This window comes from Mercenaria mercenaria, chromosome 12, assembly GCF_021730395.1.
Source record: "Mercenaria mercenaria strain notata chromosome 12, MADL_Memer_1, whole genome shotgun sequence".
Classification (NCBI taxonomy): domain Eukaryota; kingdom Metazoa; phylum Mollusca; class Bivalvia; order Venerida; family Veneridae; genus Mercenaria; species Mercenaria mercenaria.
Window position 1 is genome coordinate 13,233,640 of NC_069372.1, and position 12,818 is coordinate 13,246,457.

Here is a 12,818-nt window from a genome sequence, read left to right on the forward strand (position 1 = left end):
TTCTTAGATGATTGTCCTTTAATATCCAAAGTTTGAAGAAATTCTATTATTGGGAAAAATACGCCCATCTCATATACAGGGAATTCTAGTGTACGCCTTTAATCAGAATTATAAAATACTTGAAAGAAATTATAACAATGGTTTGCATTATAAATTGCATGACGCTTGAATGTTTTACAGGAATGGCGTAATGGCTGAAGGAGGTGACTTTCAATCAAAGACGGTTCAGATGCTATCTCTGATATTATCTGTGCACCGTGTGGGGAAGGCAGCATCAGAGAAGCAGCTGTCAAATATTTCCCGGAATGTCAGGAGTATCTGTGTACAACATGTTCAGTACATCATGGCCGACAAAAGGCAACACGTTCTCAATAACTACTAGACGGAGATGCCGCCAAGCAAGGATCGGTAGTTGCCGTGACAATAAAATGCCGTTACCATCCAAACCGAGATATCGAGATGTACTGTGCAGGACACGACATGGTCTATTGTACGAAGTGTATAGTCAATCAACATAGGTTTGCTAATTATTGTCTTAGTTTAAATGTCTTCTGAAACATGTAGACATTTAAGTTGCGTTATAATTGGGAAAAGAATTAATATACGCTATTACAAAGTGACGTCGTAATATATATCATGACCAGTTAGCTTTATGCATGCATCTTCGTGTTGAGAAGTGAATCAAATAACAGTTTAGCAAAATGAAATAATGAAAGTAAATATAATTTGTCAGCATAACGCACCGAATTAATAATTGTACGCATCCGCTTGTTTTATATGCTCCATTTATTACCGGGACTTCTGCGCACCAGGTCATTTGTCAAAGTAACCGATATTTGCCCTAGACTTTATGTCTAACGTTCTACATTTATAAATTTATTAAAATGGTAAAGCATTTGATCTAAAACTATACCATTTTAATGCCGGTGCAACTCATAAGGTCCGCTAATATCAAACTAATATACTGTAGAAATTTTGATTTACATTTAAAAAGTTAGTAACTAATATTGAAATAATAGCAAATTCCTGCCGACGTCATTTCCTGTTTAAAATTTGACTTTACTGAAAACGGAGGGGCCAAAAATGTACTAAAATCATGACGTTAACGCAAGAGGTCTGCGTTGAACTAAGGGGAAACACCCGCCGGATACGAGAGGTCAACCATGATTCACTCTTTCGTCTGCATAACCATTATCGATTTTGTGATCAGTGAATCAAAGGTCAAGGTCGCAGTGTTTGTTAGTACAGAAACCCTTTCCGCTCATCATCTTAAGAACTCCTTGACTTACAATCCTCTTGCTTGTTACACAAGGTCGCACTGACTGTTAGTGCAGGAATCGTTTTTATGCCCCCAATCTTTTTTCGGGGCACTTAGAGTTGCCCTTGTCCGCCCGTCTGTTCGTCATTCACAATTTTCGTCGTGCATATCTCAAACAATATTCGAACCAGAGTCTTTAAATCTTACAGGATTATTATTTAGCATGTGAGTAATGGTCCTCGACGTAGTCAAAAGTATGCATAAAGAGCCTAAAACTTATGTCGAATATATCGCAAGCAGAATAAGACCTAGGAGTATAAAATATTACAGGAATATTATTCAGCATATAAAGTTGTGCACCTGGGATTAGATATTTTATTCAGCCGTAGAGGAATTATGGCCATTGACTAAGTCAAATATATGCATAAAAGGCATACATGTTTGTGTCGCACGTTTCTTAAAACGTATTTGACATAGGGTCATGTACAAACTAGGAAATTTATTCAATATGTGTAGTTGTATGTGAAGTAGTCTGGAATTTTGTATGCGATTTTTGTTAGTCAGGCTAAAGTAATGGTCCTTGATTAAATAATAAATATGCATAAAGGACATACAAGTTGTGTCGCAGGTATTTCAAAAAGTGTTTGAGTGAGAGTTATAAAACGTTAGGGGATTGTTAGATAGCATGTGAAGTTGTGCATCTCGTGTTCTATCTGGGATTTCATTCAGACAGACCAGAGTTTGGTCCTTGACTTAGTGAAAAATACTAATAAAGTGCTTAAAAATTTGAGTTGCATATATCTTAAAACAAATTTATCTCGTGTCATAAAACCATGTGCAGTGATTGGAAATGTTGGCACCTATTTCTTATGGACACACATCTAGTTTTTTTGATCATGGGCACTGAATGGCCGTACTGGTTTTGAGATAAGTAGGTCTTAAGTTAGGATTACAGGGTGTTTAATGTAAAATAAAAAAAATCAGCACTGATCCATTTTGATTTTGAATTTTCATAGTAAAAAGGCATGGTCACTGCCAAGTGATCAGAGGGACGTACTATGTGAGGGTGCGGGTCACCAATCAGTCCATTTGCAACTTAGCTTCCGCTCAATAACTTCAGAATTCTTTGACCTTTGATTCTCAAACTTGATACTCTAAACAACGGTTTAGGAAAATTCTTGAGAAGGTCCAAATGTTCTACATCGTTCTACATCCATAATATTTTATTGTTTGAGTACTGTAATATCACCTTGTCATAATAACTCATTTGTTTTTTATATGGACACATTACCAATAAACATTTTAGGAAATGCAATAGTGTCGTTTCCTTTACCTAAAAGGTATTCTTACCGTAGACTGAATAAAGTTTATTTCTTACAAAGGGCTTGCAGCGGAGTGACTGAAATCGAAGGAAGAAAGACAACTTCCATTCAACAAACAGATTTAGAACGTTTACAAAATGACACTAGAAAAATTCAAGAGCGTGTACTAGACACTGATAAGAAGTTACATAAAAACATCGATTGCCTTGAAGAGCAAAGAGATGACATACTTACGAAAATCGAGGACGTCGAAAGGAGCTTGATAGAACATATTCAGAAATTAAAACGTGAAACAATCAATACTCTGAACAAGGACTTTACTTCAACCAAGGAAGGACTGAATTCTAAAATCGACCTGATCGCATTTATGAAAAAGGACATAGAGAATGCAAGTAGCCAGCTGCAGTCATTTACCAGAATGGATGCGAGGCAGCAGTTTTTTCGGACAAAACTGATACGAAATACTATAAATGATACAGTAAATTTGTTTGGTGACATCGAAGAGAAAGGAAGTAAAGCGTTATGGTTTAAAGAAAATGCAAATGTAAACAATTCTGTTATGATAGCAACATCTTTAGGACATGTCACAACAGTTACAGAAAATGAAGGTCAAAATGCCCAGAGAATATGTAAGGTGAAAGGAAAAAAGGAGGTCAATATCAAAATGCAAAACGACCGTAAAACGTGTAATATATATGATGTATGTCAACTTCAGGACGGTACAATCATGCTGGCTGACTCGGATAATAATAAATTTAAAAGGCTTGATATGAATTATAACATCAAGGACCACTGTGACCTAGGTGACTCTCCTAGGAGTATTTGTTGTACTGGTCCGAATGAAGTCGCTGTGAAAATGAAAACCAACAAGGTTCAGTTCATATCAGTCGGCAGTTCGTTGTCTAAGCTCAGAGTTATATCTATAGAAGATGGATACTTTATTGGAATGGCTTATTGTGATGAAGAGCTGTGGATATCTACCGGAAGAGGTGTCAATGTCTACAGTAAATCTGGTACTCTACTAAAAACTATTAGCCAAGATATAAATGGTCGGAATATATTTAAATCGAATACTCGACACACGGCAGCTAGTGGAGAAACTTTTATCGTAACAGATGATTGTGATGGCGCCGTCTGTCTTGGAAGAGGTCGTACGGTACAAAGAGAATTGCGGAATGAAAGGCTCGTCAGCACAAAAGGCGTGTGTACATCTAGTGATGGAACTGTGTTCCTGTCTGGATACAGCTCAAACAACATTGTGATGTTTGATAAGGATGGAAAATGTTTTGGGGAGTTAGTATCTAAAGACGACGGACTAGTGAATCCTATTTCACTATGTTATGAAGGCATGGGAAACTTTATAATTGTAACATGTGCCTCGTCTGATAAAGTCATTATATTTGATTTGTCCAATTAAATTTACATTGTATATTTTTATAGCAAAAACTAAGAGTACTCAAATTGGAATTATATCAGTACCAGTTTCTAAAATAAGAGAGAAAACTGAAATTGTCTTCAAAATAAATTGATACCACTTTTTTAGTATTTAGAAAAATAAGATTTGCGTAATCAAATCAATATAAGTGAATACCACATGAATTTGTTATATTGTATAGCTAGCCTATGTATGGAAGGCCGGCGCGCCATGCTATTTGCCAAATGCTAAATGCCAAACTGTTCGTGCAAAATGTTGTTTGCAAAAAGGCGTCATGTCAAATATTGACTGTCAAATGGACATTTTATGTGAGAGACCAGTTGGCAAATGCTAAATGCCAAATATTAAATTCAAAATGTAATTTGCCTAATGCTTATTGTCTAATATTGATTGTCAAACGATAATTGTCAAACGATAAGGTTAATTGTTAAATGCGAAATAATAATTGAGAAATATTTATTTCTATGTGCTAAATATTTTTTGAACGAATAATTGGAATATTGTTTGAATAAGTATAACTCTAATTTATACTGTTTTAAAGAACATATTTTACAGCATGTTTAACGTGGTAGAGAGTTCTGTTTTCTCCACTTGTTGCCCAATTGTTATACATTTAATAACTAAATCTTGCATATATGAATTATACTGTTTTTTTTAGTTACTTTTACCTACAGATGAAATTACTTTGAATTTCGATATTTCGACAATGTGACATATACACATGAAGATTATACCTTACCAGAGACGTTCGTCCTCCAGCCTTCATGTCATGTAACGTCTAACGTACGGAAAATGTGTTACGACCGAGTTATTAGTTTCTTATAAAGTGTCTATGTAAAATTTATTTGCTCAAATGCAAAATGTTGATCAGATCCTTCATCTTTAGCATGCTCTTTAAAGGCGCGACACTCATAAGACGGAAACATGTTTTGCTTAATCATGACGCTTGACCACTGTTGCAGTTTGAAGAAGAATTATACCATACAATAGCACGTTTTTGTTTTCATTACAAATGGATTGAATGTGATCTATTATCATAGATAAGAGGTTGTGTCAGAACAAAAACTTAAAATAAACAGACCGATGTCTGTTTGAAATGATATAAATAAAACTAAAGGGTTATGACAGGTCTATATCGCACACAACTCTTAATCCATGGTTCAGGGTCAAGATCTAAGAGACACAAATAAAGTACTCTAGAATGAAACATTCAGATATGAATTAATATACTTAGTTTGTTATGTTAAAGTGTTTTAGATTCAATGGATATACATTTGGAAAAATGACAGATGCCCATGATGGAATTGTTTTCTGAGGTTGTATTATCATGTCTTTCGGGAGAAAGAGAAATTGATGTTATAACTATGATGGGAAGTAATTTATTAAATAATAAAATAAATCTAAGAAGTGACTATGACTGGCATTTATAAGGACTCTGACCAGTCAAGGAGATTAACAATAACACCTGAAACATTTTGTGTTAAAGTGAGCTTAAAGAACCAATCACTGAGGTCTTTGTCAGTATTATTTATGAACAGTTTAGTATGTTATACAGAGCAAATCAAACGCATTTGTTATTGATAGGGATAGCTGAATGTTAGATAAGCATCCTGAATAATTTTATGTTTCCGTGGTGTGCCTTTTGTATATGTGTAAGCGCAAATACAAGCTGTTTTGACGTAGAATGTATTGTTTACAGTACAGGTACGAATCAATAATTAAGTATAAGCACTTATTGTAAAAGTCTTTGCATTAAAAAAGCATTTAACAAAACTGCGTTAATGCAAACGTTCATTATATTAAATGTTTGTATTCTTTGTACTTTCGTGTCCTTTCTTTGAACTTATTACCCACGCTTCACCATTCCGCGATCAGTACTAATTTAGCACAGTAATGTTTGATCACGAATACGACTATCCCTTTTACACCACCTGTTTGCCAACATACTATTTCAAGTAAAGAATCCGCTGGTTAGGTTAACTGTCCGCCAATGAAGTACTGTTGTAATCGCCGCCAAAAAAGGAAAGTCATTGCCTAAGATATAATGTTTATCGGCTGCAAGTGGTACTTATTGAGTAATTGCATAATGCGTTTGGGAACTGAATCCGTCTGACACTGTTTTGAAGACTACTTCCAAAGATATCAGTGATCGGGATGTACTTACGTATGGGGAAACTTTTATCGTAACAGATTAGAGTGACGGCGCGTTTTGTCTGGGCAAGACGTGAACTGCGAGAAAGAGAGCTTTTTTTGTACATTTGCGCTTTCTCTGACAAAATAACTGTGTTTTAAATTTTCAGTTAAAGTTGCACATACCTTTGTAATTTTACAGCTGCATCTAAGTATCATTACAAGGGGAGAGGTGGACTTGTGGATATGGTGTCGGCCGCTCAATCCAGGGGTCGTGGGTTCAAGCCCCACTGGGGTCACGACAAAATAACTGTGTTTTAAATTTTCAGTTAAATTTGCACATATCTTTGCTGTTTTACAGCTGCATCTAAGTATCATTAATAAGTCATGTCGCGGACCTGAAAAGAGATACGATACGTCGGATATTGTGACCATAGGTATCAATCTACAATTTAGTATAGGCGTAATGTTTAACACTTATTTTTACGTTATGATATATGATTATGTTATTAATGTAAGGTGTATTTTTTAATCTCCCATTTCGTATGTCAAAGTATAAATGGGAGCATGCTTTTTGTCAGTCAATGCTCCTACTCTATTTAACAAGAATTTGTAACAGACTTACCAAAGTCCCACACCTAGGAGCATGTTTTCACGAGTCCATATTGCATGCGAACAGAACATCTTGTATGTAACAGGGCAACATACTAACAAAGTATATAAATCATAACTATATATCACTCATGAAGATGTTTTAAAGTTTGAAAATGTCTGGAAATCTATAATTGGTGGATTATTTCAAATGCTTATATTTCTATAGTAAAGATTTAATGTGATTTTATTTTTAAATTGGAAAAATAAATGAAAATATAATCGATTTTTTTACCATATTAAAGGGAGGTAATTTAGGAAATAATATATCTCATTTTGTGATTTGTCGCTGAGTAAAATCATTAATTAGAGTTCAGATGCAAAGGAATTATATTCAAGAGCCGAGTGTCATCAACATAGAACTCTTCAATGATTTGAATTTCCCGAGCTGAAGATGACTCATCGATTCCTACAAAGTTAGCAGCAGTTAGTTTTACACTGACATGGGAATTGTACATGTATCAGCTGTTTAAACGTTCCAAAGAACTAACAATCATTATTTCTCACTGTAATTTACAGACAACCAAAAGCACGAAGTTCTAATTATTACAAATATTGACGGGGGCCAAAATAAGAACTGTACCCTGCTATCTTCTTACTGATAGTTATGGCAGCGGCGCATACTTTACACAGCTTACCGGGCAATATAGTTAAAATATGGTTGATTCTGTAAAATTATGCGCATAGTGGTAAAACATTATGAGATTCTATAGAGCTTACATATTGTAATTATATAATAAATCGGGATTTTGACTTGTTTATATTTATTCTTGGGGGCAGGTTTATCCGCTACTAAAGTTCCTAGTATACTTCTGAAAATCATTGAATCCTTATTACATTCTGCATCAAAAATGTTTCTGCGCTACAGAAAACAGATCCATCGAAGAACGTGGTCAATGATGTCGCGGTACGAACTTGTCAGATAGGGGTAGAATATTTGAGAATTATTTTCCGTCCATAGCCTGTTTGTACAATTCTAACAAATAATAATTATTCGATTTGGAAATGTCCCGGCTTTCTCATCTAGCGCACTGAAAATCACAAGTCATTGCATAGTATAATGTCTTACTAGTATCTGTTACGGAAGAGCGTGCTTAGGGCCGCCACGAAGGTCACTGTATAATGCATTATTTATCGGAGAGGGAAAGTGGATACTTATTAGGACGTCAAGTCTCTTATATTAATGTATTTGTAGTATGATAAGAAGTGGTTCTAGACAATGTTTCATTGACCTTTGGCAGAGACATTCTGAAATATGTGAGATACTATCTAAAAGACATAAAAAACAGTAATCATGTTAATTTGTATCGAGTCAATCTGTTGAAGTGCTGATAGGATTTTCAGGTTCCTATTTGCCTACTTCATTTACAAATCGTTCAAGTGTATATTCAGGAGTTTGTATTTAATTATTTTTTCATTTTCTCGTTTTAGCCTGCATAACGTTCTGGTCCTCTGGAATCACAAAAACTATTCCTTGTTTCTGTAAAATAGAAGTCCACTGAATCCGTTGGTATGGGGCGTGTAGGGTTAAGCACATTTCACATTATAGAGTATAGCACTTATTGTCCTTGTTTACTTTCTTCAAAGGATTTTCTTATACATTTTCTTCGCAAATGACTACTATTATACAATATAACTAATTTCAAGTACGTTATTCAGAAGTTATAAGTAACACCTAACTGAATCTTATATTTTGATAGTCTACTCCGATAATGGGCAAATGTCATAATCAACGTTATTATTAAAGTTACTTGTACTCTAAATAACCAGGTCTTCCCCGATAATGATATGGGCTGAACAATATTGATGCTTACAGTAACAATAATACCAATCATTATACTATTCAAATCCGTTTCAATCGTCTTATTAATTTTCAGAAACATTAAAATGTTAATTTATTTATTAGTAATCTATACCTTTTTCTAAAAATAACATATTTCTAATTCTAGTATGTTCAATGTTGCTCATAATTTCCAATGCATTTATAAGAATGTCAATTGAAATGATCTAATGTTCGTTTGTTTTTAAGATATATGGCAGTCAGGTTGAAACTGCAACTGCAAGTTTATTTTTCATACGCTTAAAAATCATTGAATACTTAGTCTAGATAAACGTCATGATATGTAGATTAAAACCCAAACTAAACTACATTTATATCTAACATGACGATCATTGACCCATACGTCAAAATATTCATCGGGTTGTTATGGCTACATAATAACAAAATGCATAATGGCTGGAAGTACCTAGTAATGCAACCAAAACAGCACCAGTTTCATGTTTAAGTATAATAACATTGGTATTTATAACAAATGATAAAACATTAGCAAATACTCTTTTGCGATAATAGTGGCTTTATCATTATTTAATAAGTCAACTTAAAAATGATAATTATGAAATTAATGATAAAATGTTCATATTTCAACATTTAATGATTATCATGTTCAACCAAAGAGCTATAAAATTTTATACTTCTTTGGTTCAACGTAAAATCAGGTCTTAAATCACAATTTCATCTCCAAAATTCAGTTCCTCCATTCAATCAGACTCAACACAACATACATTATTTCGTATATTACTGTACAACTTGGAACAACATAATTTTATGTCGCTTGTTATGTATTCTCACATTTCTGTATACCATGGCATATTTCATTTTATATAATAGTTTGTAAATCTTGAGAGTATGTATATAGTTTATGAGTTAAGTTTTATTTTAGAGAGAGAGAGAGAGAGAGAGAGAGAGAGAGAGAGAGAGAGAGAGAAGAGAGTAGTAAAATTGTGAAGGACAAAGTACCGTTACTATCTGTATGATCTCAAAGAAGTTTGTTTTATTGTTTTATAAACAACCCCATCTAATAAAAATTTCATACAAAGAGATGACAATATATCCATGTAAGACGTTTAACTTCGAAATTTAATGAAATGGGATCACATCATGGCATGCACAGAAAACAGAAAAAAATCACTTATTGTTTATTTGCTTAGCACGTGTAGCAGGACTGACTGATATTCTAAATGTCTTGATATCCTGACATCTGGTCAAGCTCGGGTCAAGCATATAATACCATAAACAACGTGAGGTATATTAACGATCAGCCCAAGATTTGTCTGTAGAAATATTTACATATGCTGCCAAAGCCTTCATGCAAATAACCAGTGACTGCCACCACTGAACACGATTCATAATTGCTATTTACCAAACTGCTTTAAAAACAAGTTAATGTCTATGATAAGCACCAAACGGATCTGTTATCATACGAATCCAATTGTTTTATAAGCCCTGCAACTGATCAATGACATTTAATAAAGCAATTTCGCCAGTTCGGATTTGTTTGTCACAGTAAACAATTTACCTTGAGAAAGAACAGTTGCACTGGGTTGCAACAGAAGGGATCTACTTAAAATAAAATATATTTACTCATTTCTAGACGAAGTGTTTTTTTGCGACAGATTTGGACACTTGTCTTATATGACAAAACAATTTACCTTGAGAAAGAACAGTTGCACTGGGTTGCAACAGAAGGGATCTACTTAAAATAAAATATATTTACTCATTTCTAGACGAAGTGTTTTTTGCGACAGATTTGGACACTTGTCTTATATGACAAAACAATTATAATGTCCAGTTATATTGCGCTCTTCCATATAAAATTGAATGTAAAGTCTGACGTTTGCCGATAATAGCACAGTTTTCTAAATGAGCACGCTCACTTCTTCAGTCAAAGCTATCAGAAACTTGTATAAGTATATCAATAAGAACAAGAAATGTCTTTAAAAAGACAAACGGCGTAGAGGTAATAATGTTTGGCGCATGAAAAAATCAGAATTAAACAGGATGTACAGACAGAAAAGATTTGGATATGCATATACGAACATGTTATTCATTTGCAAATATTTCAACTAAGCAGCAAATTTAAATGATCAGTAGGTATCCTTTCAGTGATAGAAGGTCAAAACGATTTGACGTCCTGGGCTGATTCTGAAATGATTTCGTGTTGGGTCAGAATCACCCATAAGTAACCCACTAGCACAATATGTCGACCAGCTTACAATTAGTTGGACTGGAAAAGGCTAAGTTTAAAAAAAAAACTTAAAGCAAAAAATCAAACATTTTGCAGATTGGGATACCTTCAATAAATGTTGAAATCTTTTTTATTTGGGTAAAGTAATAGGTAAAAACTTACATAACATATGATGGAATAGTGACTTTTAAACTTAATTTGCACATTGTTGTTGTTTGCATAGACATTATTTTCATGAAATTTAAAAATTTTCAGCTGACTTACTGGCCTCCATTGGTGTTGTTATTGTTTTTGTCTGCACTTGCCAGAGCGAGGCTCCAGTGGGGAAAGACCCCTGGTGTCAAATTATGTAGGGAATAACTCAGTTTCGTGCAATAATAACAAAGAATTGTTAAATTTTCTGCTTTATTTTCACGAAGAACATGAATTTGCCGTTTGTGCGAAACCGCGTACAGTCCGACACCGGGTACATTGATTCTACAGTTACAACCAGCCACAACTCATTCATCCATAAGCGAGGTACGCAACGGGGAAGAAGTTTACTTTCGATTTCTCTAGCGGTGATAAATTACTAAAAACTTTAAATTAGAATATATCATTTTCGTTTAGGGTAACAAAACTACTGAATATGTTTCATTTGATATGTGCCTTCTGATAATCAATGTCATTTAAGACTTAATAAATGGTTTATTTTCTAATCGCGCACCTGTTCCGTGTCCCGATTACTACAGAATCTAGGTCAAAGTCCGTGTTATGCAGCTAACGCCGAAAAATATCCGAAGAACTTAGTTCTTTTTTCTTCTACGCAAAATTGGATATGGTTAGAGATGATTTAGTTTAGTGTTGCTTAAAGGTGCCTAAAGTGTATTCATCGCGTATACAAAGACGGCATCTAGTCTAAACTCTGATAGGAATATAGCCTCCAGACTTGGAATACTCTTGAAATCCGATCTTCAAGTTTTCTAGATGGATAAACTAAAGAGATCGTATAGACAATTTAGGCATTAGGTAATGTAGTATGTTCTTAACTTGGCCTGCTCGTGTGCAGAAAGCCATACATTTGAAAACCATATGAAGTATATTTGTCAGGAAAATAAAGCCGACACTCTTATCGTATATTTTTTGCACTTTGTTAGTACGTGATCTTCTGTTATTATAGGGGTAAATGTCGAGGCCTTTATAATATGAGCATTATGTTTACATTGAACTTAGTATAGTATTTAGGTATTTGAAATTTATTGAAGTGTGTCGTTTGATTTAGTATTGAATGTATTAAATGTATATCAAGAAGGTTATTGAAGTATTTCATGTAGTTGCAGCAAACTTCTACAGACAATTTTAATGGTCGTAGATGGAAACAATTCCAACAAACAAACAATTACTGATAGAAAAGCCACGAGTCACTATTCTCATACATTTTGCTTGAGCAAGCAACGTTAATTTGTCACTCTTGATACCTGATTTTTTAAAACTAAATTATGTGGAAAACTCATTTGTATAATGTTTGATCTTTTAAAGCATGAGAATTCATAATTATTTGATCTAGTTTGATTAATAGATAACTTGTATACTACATACTTTCATGAAAACACATTTTATGATTTGCCGGACATTAAGCTTATACTAGTAAAAGAAGACAAAAAGACATTAAAACTGCATCAAACACGTGTGACATTATTTTCTGTATAACATACAACACCATATCCCAGACAAACCTTTTTAGTAGTATTTATCATTTATATAAATTTGTGTAGTGCAAAACAGTAGAATTATTTTAAATGAGTGTATGAAAACATGTTGCCGGTTACAAGTATGTACAAATTTCAATGTTCTGCATGCTGAACCTTAAAAATCCCGACCCAATCAAAAGCACTTATACTTACGTCGTAGGTTTTTTATATGTGAACCATGCCGAAGGACCATCAGTGCATGGAAACAAAAAGAAAGTAGCATAAACAATTTACATTAAAAGTTGTAAGCCACGAGCACTGGTGAAT

At 33.9% G+C, this 12,818-nt stretch overlaps 1 protein-coding gene across 1 annotated transcript; it reads left to right on the forward strand.

Moving 5' to 3' along the window:
- The first annotated feature begins 2,536 nt into the window (after positions 1-2,536).
- On the forward strand, positions 2,537-3,997 carry LOC123535215 (uncharacterized). Its single transcript, XM_053520434.1, has one exon. The coding sequence runs from the start codon at positions 2,537-2,539 to the stop codon at positions 3,995-3,997; it is 1,461 nt and encodes a 486-aa protein (XP_053376409.1).
- The last annotated feature ends 8,821 nt before the right edge of the window (positions 3,998-12,818 follow it).

Excerpts from the sequence above, each read along its gene's own strand:
- LOC123535215 (XM_053520434.1), top strand. The coding sequence starts at position 2,537 with ATGGACACATTACCAATAAACATTTTAGGAAATGCAATAGTGTCGTTT.